This window comes from Vulpes vulpes, chromosome 12 (assembly GCF_048418805.1).
Source record: "Vulpes vulpes isolate BD-2025 chromosome 12, VulVul3, whole genome shotgun sequence".
Lineage (NCBI taxonomy): Eukaryota > Metazoa > Chordata > Mammalia > Carnivora > Canidae > Vulpes > Vulpes vulpes.
The window spans coordinates 142,895,154-142,911,029 of record NC_132791.1 but is presented as its reverse complement, the minus strand read 5'-3'; the positions used below and the strand labels follow the sequence as shown (position 1 = coordinate 142,911,029).

At 53.7% G+C, this 15,876-nt stretch overlaps 1 protein-coding gene across 5 annotated transcripts in view; it reads left to right on the top strand.

The window, feature by feature from the left end:
- The window catches only part of DRC3 (dynein regulatory complex subunit 3), a 35,275-nt gene that overhangs the window by 3,246 nt on the left and 16,153 nt on the right, over positions 1 to 15,876 (top strand). For 2 of the 5 annotated variants that reach the window (XM_026005622.2, XM_026005623.2), the window contains 6 exons: positions 657 to 821; positions 4,683 to 4,799; positions 8,105 to 8,271; positions 9,925 to 10,071; positions 13,854 to 13,973; positions 14,568 to 14,680. In XM_026005622.2, the coding sequence (XP_025861407.1) occupies positions 662 to 821; positions 4,683 to 4,799; positions 8,105 to 8,271; positions 9,925 to 10,071; positions 13,854 to 13,973; positions 14,568 to 14,680 (824 nt within the window). In that variant the 5' untranslated portion in view covers positions 657 to 661. Of the gene's footprint in view, positions 1 to 656; positions 822 to 4,559; positions 4,800 to 8,104; positions 8,272 to 9,924; positions 10,072 to 13,853; positions 13,974 to 14,567; positions 14,681 to 15,876 lie in introns of all 5 variants that reach the window. The other 3 variants (XM_072730539.1, XM_072730540.1, XM_026005624.2) reach the window with 2 other exon arrangements.

The window sequence follows — 15,876 nt, the reverse complement described above, 5'->3', positions numbered from 1 at the left end:
TCTCCCAGAGAAGGGGAGCTGCAGGCTGCTACACCTGGCTGGGGCTGCCAAGGATCCTGGTGGGGTTGGTGGCAAGACACTGAATAAGGCTGGGTCAGGAAAGCCAGAGGCCAAAGATGACCAGGGCCACAAAGAGCACTGAGTTCCAGGGGATCCCTGGGTGGCTCAGCGGTTTAGCGCCTGCCTTTGGCCCGGGCAAATGATACGCAGTACTAAGCTTTAAAACACTTTGCTCCAGGGCGCGGTCCTGGAGTCCCGGGATAAAGTCCTGCGTCGGGCTCCTGGCATGGAGCCTGCTTCTCCCTCCTCCTGTGTCTCTGCTTCTCTCTCTCTCTCTCTCTCATGAATAAATAAATAAATCTTAAAAAAAAAAAAAAAAAAAAAAAGGAGCACTGAGTTCCAGGGACCAAAGAGACCAGTGAGGACACGGGGGGTGGAGGGGTGCACCGCTGCAGATGGGTGCCAGGCAGGACAAGGGTAGCCTTGGTGCAAAAGTACTAGCCCCCAGGTGTGGTGCACCCAAGGAGTGGGAGGGGGCAGCTCCACAAATACCTTAAAGAGACCCCAGCCAGACTCTGTCCTCCGACAAAGGGAGAAGCAGAAGCAGACTGGGGAAGAGGAACATGGTGGGATTTTTTTTTTTTTTTTTTTTTTAGGGAAAATGCACCGGCTGTACAACTCACTGGAGCCAAGGGTGATGGATGAGGACATGCTCAAGCTGGCTGTGGGAGAACAAGGCCCTCGGGAGGAGGCTGGGCAGCTGGCCAGGCAGGAGGGCATCCTCTTCAAGGATGTCCTGTCGCTGCGGCTGGACTTCCAGAGTATGTATGTTGGGCTGGGATGGGGGCACCAGGCAGCACAGCAGCCCCACTCCTGGCCTCTCTGCCCCAGAACTCCACACAGGGCCCATGATCTCAGGACCAGCATCAGCATCTGGGCCTGCCTGGGTTAGAAGGCATAGGAAGGGGACACCCAGGTGGCTCAGTGATTGAGTGTCTGCCTTCAGCTCAGGGCATGATCCCAGGGTCCTGGGATCAAGTCCCACATCAGGCTCCCCAAAGGGAGCCTGCTTCTCTCTATGTCTCTGCCTCTCTATCTGTGTCTCTCACAAATAAATAAAATAAAAATATTTTTTAAAAAATAAAAGGTTTGGCACAGAGTGTTTTTATTTATTATTTTTATTTTATTTTTTAGAAGATTTTATTTATTCATGAGAGAGGCAGAGACACAGGTAGAGGAAGAAGCAGCCTCCCTGTGGGGAACTCAATGAGGGGCTCAATCCCAAGATGCTGGGATCACGATCTGAGCCAAAGGCAGACGCTCAACTACTGAGCCACTCCGGTGTCCTGCAAAGTGTTTTAAAGCTTAGTACTGCATATCATTAGCATTTGAATGTCTACAACACACCTGATCCTGAATAATAGAAAAAGAGATACAGTTTCCCCCTCCAAATCTAAGTGAACCCAAAGGCCACGCTGTTTCCATCAGACTCCATGTGGATTCCTTGGCATGGGGTCCCTGGCAGGTGGAACCCAGGAGGGTGGCCCCATGCAGCTCAGAAGAAGCCATGGGGAGGAGGAGGATAGGCACTGGGGCAGGAAGCAGGAGAGGTACGTCAGGAGCAGCAGGACAGCCTCGTGGGAAGATATGGCCCAGGACCAGGCAGGTCCTTAGTGCCGGGTGTCCCCATCTGTAAAATGGGAAGATTACAGTCCATGTCTCAAGTGTTGGTTGGAAGGAAAAAATGAGGCAACATGAGCGTAGTGCCTGGCTCATTCAAGAAGGCCAGTGAGTCAGGATGGAGGGGGTGCAAGAGGAAGTAAGAAGGGTGGGTAGGCCCCTGCAGAGTCACCTGGGCTGATGCGCAGTCCTGCTCTGTCCTGGGTTTCTACACTGGCCTGCTGGGTCATCCCGTAGACAAGGAGGAACAGCGGCCTGCATCAGACCATGGGGCATGGCAGTGGGCAAGGCAGAAATGGCCCTGGCCCAAGCCTCACAAAACCCACAGGCCTCCCCGGAGCACAGTCTCCACGGCCAAGCCGCCAGAGCAGGGAGGGACCCGGGGCCTCAGCCACCTCAGTGGTGGGAGGGTTAAAGGAATTGCAGAATAGCTGTCACCAGCAGGGGCTTTCACCTCCTTTTGCTAAACCCCTCCCGCCTCTAAGGTTCATTCCACCGGTTTTTATCAAATGCCTATTATATGCCAGGTGCTGTTCTAGGCACTAGTGAATGGAAAGGACAAAAAACCCTGTCCTCCTGGAACTGATGTTCAGGTGATGGGAAAAATAAGGAAAATAATAGCATGTGCTGAAGGTGATATGTGCTGTGGAGAAAAATCAAGAAGATCAAAGGGGTGAGAGTGGGCTTCCATGTTTTATTGGGTGGTCAGAGGCCTCATCAAGAAAGTGACAAGTGAGCAAAGACTAGAAGGAAGTGAGCGAAAGGGCCACGTGGAGATCCAGGGAGAGCATTCCAGGCAGAGGGAGCCGCCAGTGCCAAGGCCCTGAGGCAGACAGTCCTGTATGGAAACTGGTCAGAGAGGTGGTAGGGTCAGCTAGCATCAGCTGTGGGGTCAAGAGACAGTGTTTGGCTTTTATAGTGAGATGAGAACCCTTGGAGGGTACTGGGCAGAAGGACAGGATAGGATCTAGGTTTCCACAAGATCCCACTGGCTGTAGGAGGATAAGAGTGTGTGGCCCCAGGGCCGGAGCAGGGAGACTAGTGAGACATTCACCACTGTGGTCCAGGCAGCAATGACAATGCGCTGAGACCATGTCTATGTTGAAGAATAAATGGACTCTGGGCAGTCCTGTCCTGCTGGTAACTCACAGCTGTCAGATACATCCAGGTTTTTGTTGTGCTGTGTTGGCTTTTCCACTTGAACTGCTGATGCCTCAGGAAAAGCCAGCACATAGGTCTGCAAGGCAGAGCACCTAGAGTGAGGGAGCCACCCAAGTGAGTGGCATCTACAGGAAGTAAGCCATAGTCAAGAGCTGTCACTCTGAAACCAGGGCCAGAAAGCCTCCTGGAAAATCCAGACAGGGAAGGGAGCATAGGTGGAGACAGTAGCTGGTATCATTCCGGGAAATCTGGCCTCAGAGAGTTGGGAACAGACACCAGTCCCATGCAACCCTGGGAACCCAGCAGAGGCAGGACCCTGGGTCAGACTAATGCTGTCCACCATTCCAAGACCTGGACCTGGCTTGAGGAGGGCGGGGAGGAAGGGTGCCTGACCTCAACACCCCATGGCAAACCCTGCTCTTCTGAATGAATATTGAAACTACTGCCCCAAATGTGTGGTTTTTAAGAGTATTTTTTTAAAGATTTTATTTATTTATTCATGAGAGACACAGAGACATAGGCAAAGGGAAAAGCAGGCTCCCTGTGGGGAGCCCAATGCAGGACTCAATCCCGGGACTCCAGGATCACGACCTGAGCTGAAGGCAGATGCTCAACCACTGAGCCACCCAGGCACCCCTGTTCCAGTTTTTTTAATAACGATATTCTAGTTTTATGAGTTTTAGAAATCATTACAGAAGCAAATATAGAAAAAGGGGACAGGGATCCCTGGGTGGCGCAGCGGTTTGGCGCCTGCCTTTGGCCCAGGGCGCGATCCTGGAGACCCGGGATCGAATCCCACATCGGGCTCCCGGTGCATGGAGCCTGCTTCTCCCTCTGCCTGTGTCTCTGCCCCTCTCTCTCTCTCTCTGTGACTATCATAAATAAATAAAAATTAAAAAAATATATAAAAAAAAATAGAAAAAGGGGACATATAAACAACAGGGCTGTTACGGCTTCTAGAAAAACCTGGGGATAAATTTAGGCCTCTAAAATTTTACATACACAGTATATAGTTATTTATACTTAAGTATAGTTCAGAACTCCTCTGGCTGTCAGAAGCGGAAACCAAACTCAGCCTGGCAAAAGGAATGAGTTGGCTGTGTGCCTATGAAGGTGGCCCTTAGGGATCACAGGTCAGGTGCTTCAGTGACACCAGGAACCTGCCTCTCTTTTGGATGGGTGATTTATCCCACTCCCCATATATGGACATTTGCCCCCCCCCCCCCCCATTTTTCTACCTGTCATGTGCCTATAGGTATTTCTTTGGGCAACATACACAAATGTGTCTTTACAGACTCTGAATAGAGAAATTTTTCAGAGTCAAAGGACATGGAGAGTAAATATTTCAGGAAAATTGGCCAAATTGCCCTCCAAAATGACTGACCTAGTTGATTGACACTCACTAACAGCACACAAGGGGTGGGTGGTACAGGTGTGCACCCTGCAGACTTGATTGTATTTGTCACACTAGAAGGAAGGGTACTATCTGTGACCTGTGTCTGGAGGTGTTACAGTCTCCTGGGCAGCCCCCGGGCTGCACAGAAGCAGCAGGACTGATTCCCATGCCCTGACAGATCCAGTCCACCTTCATAAGGACCCTGTGACACCTGTCTCCCCATAGACCTGTAATGTCCTGCTGCGGTCCCAGCCAGCAGCCCTGATCTCTGTCCTCTGTGCATCAATAAAGAGACTCTTGGGCGTTTGGCCCGCATCTCCAGGGCACGGTGGTGGATTTGTGGGGTCTTGTACATCGGCTGCCTGGATTCCCCAGTGCGTTGGCATTAAACTCTACCCTAACCTGAGGCTGGAACCAGCCAAGGCACCTGCTCCAATTGTTTCAGACATCCTCCGCATAGACAGCCTCTGGGAGTTTGAGAACTTGACAAAGCTCCAGTTGGACAACAACATCATTGAGAAGATCGAGGGCCTGGAGCAACTTGTACACCTGGTCTGGCTGGGTAAGGGCCCTTCCTACATGTGTGTCCACCCTCATCCAAGGGGACACCTGGCCAAGGTTAATTGTCTCACAGGCAATTTTCTGCTGCCGGCTCAGCATCAGCCAGGGTGCAGCAGAATGTCCAATTGACTGGAAAAAAGAAAGCCACTCTTTTTTTAAAAGCCTGGGACCTTTGCTGGGCAGAGCCAGCAAAGATGTGCTCAGACACATCACCAGGTGAGAACATTCTGACCCACCTGCCAAACCTCCCCAGCTGGGAGAGGGTCAGGGAAGCAGCCTTGGACTCCTAGTTACTCTAGACTCAGGTTGGCAGACAGCTGTAGGCCCTGCCAGCAGTGGGGGGTGGGGGGAGAGGGGGAGGGCAGAGCAAACCAGAAACAATCATCACGGCTACTAGTGAGCTTGGAGCACCTGCTAAACATAGGCCTTTATGCTTTCTGTGTGAGGCCTGTTAATCCATACGGCATCTCCAGTGTAGGGATGAGCAGAGAGACCACAGTGAGTAATGGGAGCATCAGGCTCCCAGCTGAGCCCAGTCTCCTAGAGCTCTGGCCCATGGCTCTGGCCTCACAGGGTTCTGATGAACAGGGAGAGAGGGCTGGCCAGAGAGCTCTTTACACTGTTGTCTGATTTGGCCCTCAGAGCAATTCTGACAGGTGAGCGTTACACTCCCAAAGTGCAGAAGACAAAATGAGACTCTGCGAGGCCAAGGCACTTACCCAAAAGCTCCAGCAGAGCGGGCATGCAAGCCCATGTCTGCCTGACCCCAGAGCCCACACTCCCTCCCACTCATGAGCAGCCTGCAGCATTAGTGCACCTCCCAATTTGCCAAAATACTCTCATCTATGGTGGTTCTGACAGTCACCAGCCCACAGCAGCCACATGGACAGGATTACGTTGCCATTTCTCAGATGCAGCAGAGGATGCTGGGAGGCTGACGGGCCTGATAGAGTCATAGGCTACAGGCAGTGGAGGTGGCCTACAGCCAGGTCTTCTGACAGCTAAGTCCTTGTGGCACCCAGCACCCATTAATGCTGAATCTGGGTGTGACAGTGTACCTGCATTGCCAGGAGTCTTTGTCTTTATAGATGAAGGGAAATGGTACTGCATCAGCCCAGACCCTGAGCCATGATTCTTCTAGAAAGCCTTCTGGGTTCCAGCTATCTGAATGTCATGCTTTCAGATGACAGCTACTAGGCCTCACTGTCTCTGATGTAAAGTGAGTGCCATAGCTCCTGTAATACCTAGGGTTCCGTGGGCATGAGAGTGGAGGGGAAATTTCTAGTAAAGAGGTCGGGTGATTCCCCTCAAAGAGTGAGAAGCTGGCCTTTGTCCAGCCATAGTCCCAGTCACCTAGGGACCCAATGACACCAGGAAGATCTGGGTCCCTGAGGTGCAGGGGGGCAGGAGAGACAGTGCCCCAGGGTTCAGCCCAGCCCCCAGCCCCCAGCTCATGCGAGGCCCTGCTGGTGGCCCATCATGTCAGCTGTCTGAGGGCTGAGGCTGTGCTGGAGCTAGCTAGCACTGGCTCTCCAAAGTTTATGATGCACATCTCATCCCAGCCGTGCATTCAGGGATGTCAGGCTGCTAGCTTGAAATTGGCCATGATGGGAGGATTTACACCACAGAAATGGGTGAGCACTGCAATTCATGGCCTCCCCGGCTTGGCCCACCAACCCCCTTGTTAGACCTTTACCAGCACTCAGCCAGTTCCAGTGGGGCAGGCTGGCCTTCCCAGAACAGAACTGGCTGCATGGTGGGAAGGGGAATGGGCAGCCTTGGCATATGGCAGACCCCGGCTCAAAACCCAGCTCTGGCCATGTACTGATTTTACACCCATTCCTACAGCCCTCTGAACCTCAGAGGATTCTTTACATGTCAGGTGATCTCGGGCATATACTACCAGGCCCCTTGAACCTTGGTTTCCTCATGCATCAAACGTAAACGATGAAACCCTTGTGGGAGTTAAATAAGGTGATGGACTTAAGAGAGAAAGGGATGGGAAGTTAGCATTAGTCTCAACTATCAGCAGGTGAGCGTCCTCTGGTAGGCCAGGGGGGCTGAATTCAGATGTGGATAAATGGACTTCTCAAATCACTGTTTAAGATTTTATTTTTTATTCATGAGAGACACAGAGGCAGGCTTCCTGCAGGGAGCCCGATGTGGGACTTGATTCCTGGACCCTGGGATCATACCCTGAGCTGAAGGCAGATGCTCAACTGCTGAGCCACCCAGGTGTTCCCCAAACCACCGTTTAAATGTGATGGCATGCAGCTCTCTTTTTTAAAAAAGATTTTTTAAAAAAATTTGCAAATTTCAAAGCTTATGAAAAATTTCCAGTTTAGCCCTGTGGGTCATTGGTGTCCAGGATAGAGTTGCAGCTCCAGCCTCAACCGACCCCTAAACCCACAGTGGGGGACAAAGCAAATTTTGTTCCCTGGAATGTGAACCTCGGGCTAGAGAGGGCCTAGTGTCTCAGTGGGGATTCGAAGTTGGGGTTTTGGAGGCCCCCAGGTGAGCTGTGATGCAGCTGGAATATCCTGGCCTGCTATGTGTCCAGGAAGGAGCCCTGGATGAACTCTGGCACCACTGTTAGCTGTGTGGCTTTGAGCAAATCACTGAGCCTGTCTGTGTGTCAGTTTCCCTATGATCAAATGGGAAGAGAAATTCCGGGACTGCCACTCAGGGTTATTGTCGGAGGATATACTCATAAGCACCTGATAAACTGGTAAATGCTAAGCAGACAGGCAATATTATTTTTTTAAAGATTTTATTAAATGGAGGAAGGAGTGAGGCAGAGGGAGAGAGAGTCTCCAGCAGACTCTGAGCCGAGCCCAGAGCCTAATGTGGTGCTCAATCCCACCACCCCAAGATCATGACCTAAGCCAAAAACAAGAGTCTGACGCTTAGCTGACTGAGCCACCCAGCATCCCAGGAGGTATTATTATTAAAATGCCCATAGGTTTGAGGGAAGGAGGCCCTCCAAACAGTCTCCTCCCACTCCAAGATGTACCGTTTTGGACCTGCCATTCAGCATTTCCATCCAAAACAACCACAGAGCACAAACATGAGTGTTTGCCCATCTGCGCCCAGCCAGGGAGACGAGTGGCAGAAACAGGAGGGGGCAGTCGTAGTTGGAAACCATAGGAAAGAATTCATGCCCGGCTTCTAGAAAACCATAAGTAGTCAGACAGTGAGTCAGTTCCTGGCCTGTCAGCTTGCTGCTGTCTCCCAGAGCATGGTAGCCTGCTGGGTTTGTTTCACGACGGTCCACCCTCCGGACCCTCATAGCCCTCTTCCTTCCAGACCTGTCTTTCAACAACATTGAGGCCATTGAGGGGCTGGACACACTGGTGAACCTGGAAGACCTAAGCTTGTTCAACAACCGGATCTCCAAGATTGACTCTCTGGATGCCCTCGTCAAGCTGCAGGTGTTGTCGCTGGGCAACAACCAGATCGGCAACATGATGAATGTGAGTTCTCGGGCACGGCTGGTGCCGGGAACCAGAGTGGCTGCTCCTGCTGGCCTCCTGACCCGGAGCAGAGGGTGGGGCCGGGCACTATAGGTCATCGGAGGAGCTGGGTTGTGGGAGGAGGGTCCGTGGCCAGGGGCAATGGAGACTCGGCCTTCCAGATCACCTCCTTCTCCTAGAAAAACCAGCAATCCAGATTATTCCACAAAGAGATTAGATAGTGTTTAAACACCATGCTTCCCCTGTGCTTAGCCCACCAGTGGATTGCCAGGTCGTATGTCTGCCTCTTCCCCTGAGCCCCACACTCACATAACAGACACTTGCTGAGGTGAGAACCTAGTGGGTGTGGGGCACTTGGCCTGAGCTCAAAGGTACAGAGACAAACGGGGACTGGTCCCTTTGGGGGTGCTGACCACATACCCACAGAATCAAGATATGAGGTGACAGCCTGTGGCATTGGCATTGTGGGGGAAGGCAGGCTGCACATCCCGAGAGCAGGTGACCTGGGGCTGGGATGTGCTCTCCCCCTCTCTCCCACGGCTCTCAGAGACTTCCGGGTCCCCTGGCTGCTACTCTTTCTCATACCCCATCAATATATTTTCACCGCACTTACCCCCAGACCATCATGGTTTTACTGACTTTCTAGAACATTCCTGTTCCCTGGCCCTAGAATTTGAAGCCTTTTTTTTTTTTTTAAAGATTTTATTTATTTATTCATGAGAGACACACACACAGAGAGAGGCAGAGACACAGGCAGAGGGAGAAGCAGGCTCCATACAGGGATCGTGGGACTCGATCCTGGGTCTCCAGGATCATACCCTGGGTTGAAGGCAGCGCTAAACCACTGAGCCACCCAGGCTGCCCCAAGAATGTGAAGCCTTGATGCAAGGGTAGGGACCATGTGAGCTTTTTTCCTGCTGTATCCCACAGCCTAGCACCCGCCTGAGACCAGTAGGTGCTTAATAGCATTTGTAGAACAAATACATATGTGACTGAGAGAAACTCCTTATAAAAAGCGTGCTAGATTTCTTCTCCGTCTTTTGTATAGTACAGCATCTGGGTGTTCAGAAGATGCTGCCAAGTGAAATACCAGCTATGTTGTTGACTCCACCGCCCCCCCCCCCCCCCGTCCCACTTTACTAAAACAGAGTACAGGAAGAATAAATGGTAGGTAGCGAATGTCCCTCTGTTACCCAGTGAATCCAAGGTTACTAGATGGGGTTCCATTTAATTTAAGAGATCTGGCCCTTGCATAGGGTTTCCAAGGAAAAGGCACGCTGACTCTGAGTGACCAGTAGTTAACCACCACCACCACCATTTACTGAGCAGGTGAGAGGCCCACCTCTAAATGCTTTCCGGAGCTCATTTCTTTTGGTCTCTCAACACCTATGACACCCATTATAGAACCCTTGTACCCATGTTACAGATGAGGAAACAGGCTCACACACATTAGGCAACTTGCCCAGGGTCCCACAGCTAGCCTGGATCAGGACGGCCGTCCAGCCTGCTCCTCGCTTGGCACTCCACCCAGTGCTTGCCAGTGTCGTGGCCAGGCTGCGGACGCTGGCTGAGGGATGAGGGGAGAGGCCACCAAGGCTGTTTTCGGCTTTGCGGTACCCAGGAAAACAGGCTGCTCTCCCCTCTTCTTCTCAGATCATCTACCTGCGGCGGTTTAAGGACTTGCGGACGCTCAGCCTCTCTGGGAACCCCATCGCAGAGTCGGAGGATTACAAGATGTTCGTCTGTGCCTACCTTCCTGACCTTGTGTACCTGGACTTCCACCGTATCGACGACCACATGGCAAGTGTCTCCCTCCGGGCCTCCCCACTCTGAGTCAGTCTTCAGGCCCCCCACCCCCACCCCAGGCTTGGGTGCACGGAGGCCGGGCCTCCTGTACACACAGGGGAGCTGATGCCTCTGTGGGTAGATTCCTGAGGCTGGCAGTTCCGGACCTGCTCACAGGTGGCCAGGCCCTCCCTGGGTTGCTTCCCGGCAACCCCCCCCTTCTGTCATCCTGCACTGTCTGATTTTCTGGATGTAGAAGTTGGGGAGGGGAGGGCCAGCAGTTAGCCAGCATGAGCGGCTCTCTGCAGAGCCAGGACTCGTCCCTACCCCAGAGCAGCAGTAACCACTGGCTGTGGTCCTGCACTTACCTGCCACACACAGGCTGCTATTTCACATTGCTGTCGCCATGACCCATGAGGCAGGCCAGCTCTCACCCTCAGCTTGCCACCCAAGGGTCTACACAGTGACGTGCCTCGCTGGGAGCTCACGGCCCGGGGTGGTGGGACCCGGAGCTGGTGCCAGACGGAGCTGGTGAAGGCCTTGCCTCTGGCCGCTGCCGGGTCTGGCCCCTGCCCCCTCTTTCCCATGCTCCTGCTGTGAGCTGCCTCCTGTGGCTCGCTTCTTGCCCCACAGTATGATCAGTTTATGGGCTTTCCCCACCAGAAGGAAAGAACCTGGCCCAATACGTGAGGCCTTGGTGGTTGGAACAGATGTCCCTCCATGTTGGGTGCTATGGAGACAGAGGACTGTTTGACCTGCCTGCTCCTTCTCACCGGAAGCTGGTGCCTTTCCTGAGAGAAGGGAGCCCGTGCTTGGGAGCATTGAGGTGATGGGGAGCACTCTGGGGAGCCCAGCAGAAGCTGGGAGGACTGGCCAACAGATCTCAGTGCTGATCCTGCCCAGCCAGGACCTCGGAACAGAGCACGGTGCCCAGGTGGACTGTGCCACCTTCCAGATGTGGGGCCCTCTGCTTGCCAGGGCTTCCTTGGGAGGTCCACAGGGATAGGGTGGGGTGGGAGAGTTGCCTCTCCTCAGACTCAAACTCTAATACTCTCAAGTATTTTTTTTCCCATTTATACAATAATTTGAAAGTCATCATAGGCTCCAGTGCTGGGAATAGGCCAGAGAGCTGTTGAGGTGTGTTTCAAAGCTCATTATAGAACCAGGGGACAACTTAACACTGCACAGTTCTGAAGGCATTCTTTCCTTGGACCCCAGAAGTTTCCATAAAGGGCAGATAGCTGAGTCTGGGCATCCCTTTTACAATTCAGAGACTTGGCTTGAAGCATCAAGATAAATAATAAGTAAGAGGATATCAGAGTAGATTTGTGCAAAGTGGGGGCACATGAAACACCCCTGTCACGTTACTGCCTGCCCTCGGGCTGGCCACAACCTGGCCAGAGCCCCTGGCCTCTTGGTACTGTAGGGCTTGGGCAGCAGGACAGCTGGTTTGTGGGCATAGCCCAACCAGGAGAGGGTCCAGGCTGTCTCCCGGGTCTCCGGCTGGAGTCCTGGATGGCTCACCTCAGTGGGACTGTGGGAGGACAGAAGTCCAAAAAGCAAGCTCTTGAGGTGCCTCTCAGCTCTGTGGAGCTCTCCTTGAGGGTTCCCCCTGTTTTCATCAGGCCACTTTTAAGTTGAGGCCCTGGCCTCTGCCTGGAGGCTGGCAGTCCCGCCTTGAAGAGCAGAGGACTGTCCCTGCCAACCACGTGGAATGGAAAGGGTAGTGAGCTTGCAGGCTTTGTGTGTGGGGGGGGGGTCGGGGGGACAGGAAACAGGGTGGGGGCCAAGGCAGCAGGGCCATGTTGGGGTTTAGGGCTTATCCCGGTCAAGGTGGAGGCCTGTGGGGAGACCTGAGCAGTTTCCGGCAGAATTTGTGATGTGGTGAGCAGTTCAGGGCCCTGTGACTGGTGTGGAGAACAGAGGGAGAGATGTGGGACTGCAGGAAGGCAGGGGGAGGCAGAAGGCAGGGCTGTGGGAATGGGAAGGAGAGGAGGGCTCAGATACTTGAGGCTTTTAAAATTTTTAATTTCTGGGGATTCCTGAGTGGCTTAGCGGTTTAGCACCTGCCTTCGGCCCAGGGCATGGTCCTGGAGTCCCGGGATCAAGTCCTACATCGGGCTCCCTGCATGGAGCCTGCTTCTCCCTGCTTCTCTGCCTATTTCTCTGCCTCTCTCTCTCTCTCTGTCTCTCATGAATAAATAAAAATCTTTAAAAATTTTTTTTATATTTCCTTATTAAAGGATAAGTATGTAAGAAAACAATATAAGCACATAGCTCCATGAATAATAGATCTTTAGAAGATGTCACCTCTGCAGTATAAACCATTTGCAGCCAAAGCCCAAGGCACAAAACTAGAATGATCCATATACTGCCATCATGTTCAGAAGTGAGGCTGGGAGGGGCTTCAGGCAGCACAGGACAGTGGAAAGAAAGCTCAGGATCTGGAATCAGACTGACCCCAAGGAAGTACCTACCTTCCTTTGTGGCACCAACATACAGGAAAAAGAGACAATTACATCATCCCACAAATATGTGAAAATGCCAGGAGGCAAGGACACAGGCCGAGATGTGTAAGATGAGGGGTGGTGGTTTGGGGGTGGCTTCCCCAAGGAAGTGGTTCTGAGCCAGGATCTGTAGGAAGAGCGGGAGTTGGGTGGTGAAGGAATGGCCTGTGCAGGAGGTAGAGCACATGCAAAGGCCTGTGACAGGAAACAGCACGGTGAGGGGGCTGGTGCCCAGAGCTCAGAGAGCTAGAGAGGGTGGCAGGCAGGGCCTCACAAGCCATGCTGGGTGCTTGTCATTACCCTACACCCAGGAGGAAGTCATACAAGGTAAGCAAGGGACTAACAAGATTGGGTTTGCATTTAACAGAGATTGCTCCGGCTTTTTGCCAGGGGAGCAGTGGACAGACTAGGTGGGAGGATAGGATGCATGGGGGAGCCTGGCTAGGAGGCTGAGGCGGGGTCCCGGCCAGACAGGATGGTGAGACGTGAGCAGGAGCCAGCATGGACAGGCCTGGGCACAGCTGGGGTCTGATGGGCAGGGAAGGGTCCAGGCTATCTCCCGGGTTTCCAGCTGGGGGTGCTGAATGGCTGGAGGGCTTCCCACCTCAGTGGGACCACAGAGGTCCATCTTGGACATGGTGAGTTGGCAGTGCTCTCCAGGCAGTGGGGGGAGAGAAGCCTTCAGAAGCTCACTTCTGGCTCTCAGAGGTAGAGTCTGGGCTGAAGGTAAAGACCAGAGTGTCGTCTGAGGGTGGAGCAATCAGATGTGCTTGCACTTCATGCCTTAGTACAGTTGAGATCTCCTGGGGTAGTAGAGTGAGCCAGGAAGGGTGAAGACTGAGCCCCAGGGGCTCCAGCAGTCCCTGGTGGGTGGAAGGGTGTGAGCAGGAGGGGTAGGAGGAGGAGAGCCAGGAGGTGGCAGGCCACAGGGCCAAGGTCCGAGGCCCGTGTGACCAGGTAACCGCCTTTACTGTTTCTAACAGCCAGAACAGCTGCTATGGAGAGCTGGGGGCACACTGCTCCAGGGCCCCTGCTCCAGGCCATGCCCCACACATCCTCCATCTGCCTGTGCTGCCTTCTCCCATCCTCTCGGTCCTCCCTAACCTTTAGACTCAGAAAACTTGGAAAAGGCCATGAGGAAGCAAGCCATCCTTGTCCACACAGCCTTCACCAGAGGGCTGTCCACTGCCCCGCATACATATTAGCGGGGCCACAGGACGGCAGAGGCCGGTGTGGCCGGGGGGAGCAGATGTGCCCTGATAACGATGCCATTTCCCACGCCCCCGTCAGAAAGAGATGGCGGAGAGTAAGCACCAGTACAGCATCGATGAGCTGAAGCACCGAGAGAACCTGATTCAGTCCCGGCTGGAGGATGAGCAGGCCCAGCAGGAGGAGCTGGAGAAGCACAAGGTACTGTGCTGGGCAGAGCCTGCCAACCCCCTCTCCCTGCCCTAGTTCCAGGGTGCCGGCCACAGGCTGTGGGGCCAGTTTGATGAAAGTCTGTGGGGCCTGGGCCCCCAGAACCTGTCTTGATTGAAAAGGTATGCCACGTGGCATCTCCTGGCTCTGGTGGAGCATGTCCATCATCCACAGGGCAGCGCCCTGTCCCCGCCTCACTCTGCTGGCCACCTGCCTGCAGAGCCAGCTCTGTGTCAGCCTGGACATCACCTGTCTCATCTCCACACCAGCGTGCTGGGTTCCAGCACGAGGGCCTGGGGAAACGATCTGATAGGGCTGCTCCTTAAAACCTCTGGCGTTTCCACTGCAGCCAGGAAGGTTCAGGTCCTTCCTCAGGACAGCCCCGGACCCATTCCTCCTCCCGTAGCCCACACCCCTTCCTCCAGCCCGACTGAGCCATGTGCAACCTTCAAGCATCCCCTCCTCCACTCTCTGCCGAGTGTCCAGTGACCCCAGTGCCCGTGCAGGGCCCTGCCCGCTGAGCCCCTGCCAGGGCCCGAGACGTGAATCAGAGTCCCCTGAGCCCTGCCGTGTTTCTGATTGTAGGCTGCGTTTGTCGAGCACCTGAATGGTTCCTTCCTATTTGACAGCATGTACACCGAGGACGTGGAGGGCAACAAGCTGGCCTACCTGCCTGGCGTCAGCGAGCTCCTTCAGGCATATCCTTCCAAGTTCATGTCCAAGTCCTCTAGTGGAGCCGGGGCCCCACACCACCAGCCCGCAAGGGGCAGGTCCCCCTCTGCTCAGGCCTCAGTTTCCCCATTTTCCCCAAACCCTAGAGCATAAAACCTCTCCTTCACAGCAACAGGCCCAAGAGGCAGTGAAGCACCGGGTCAGCTGAGCGGCATGGGGAAATGCTGTCCAGATTTCAGGGGACATGCTGAGTCTCTGATCAGCATGGCGCATGGTCTGCTGTGCTTGACAAGCCAGGCTGTCAAGAGGGAAAATTGAAGTGTGTAACTATGGCACTTATCCTTAGTACCTATATTTACTTGTTTTGCTGTGTGCTTCTGGTACAGTGTTTATAATTTCCCGACCACCCAGGAGATGGGTACTGTGATTAATCCCATTTTATAGTTAGGGAAGCTAGACTTAAGGTTACTTGTCCAAAGTCATGCAGTTAGAAGCTGGGATTTGAGCCCTTATCTGTGAGGCTAAGAGCCTGCATCCTTTCCCCCAATCAGCTAGTGCCCAGAGGATGTCCTTGGCACTTGTCATCATGGCTCCAGACACAATAGTGCCACCATCACTGATTAGAAAGAAATTCTCTTAAAAACCCAGTATTTTAGAAAAGGTGGGGGAGGGGCAGGGAGGGTGTGAGGCTAAGCAGAAGGTGACGAGCCAGGGCTCTGGGCCAGCTAGATGGGCTCCCAGCCTGGCTCTGCCACCCACTGGCTGGACAAGCGGGGCTCATATCTGGGCTGTAGTGCCTGCCTGACCTCAAGGACTCCGTGCTGCAGGTGAGGAAGCCGAGGCCCTAGACAGGTAAAGTGGCTTCCCAGGGAAAAGCAGCAACAGAGCCAGGACTTGAACCTGGATCTCTCTGCTTCAAGCCTATGGTCCCCGGACCTCCACAGGCTCCCCTCGGTGCCCTGCAGCCACTGAGCAGGAAGACAGACCCCCAACACCCCACAAAGGTGCCCCCTAGAGAATATGCCGGAGACAGAAATAAAACCACTCGGCTCCCAGCCCCTCCCCTGCCCTTGTAGATCCCCCAGGATGCCAGCTTCCTTCCCTGAGGCCAGTCCCATTCCTGAATCCTTCAGGCTGGGGATGGAGATGCCCCAGCACGGCATTAGACTCCTAATCTCAACTCTCAGCCCCGCGCCAGGAGCTACCAGCACCTCCATTTTGT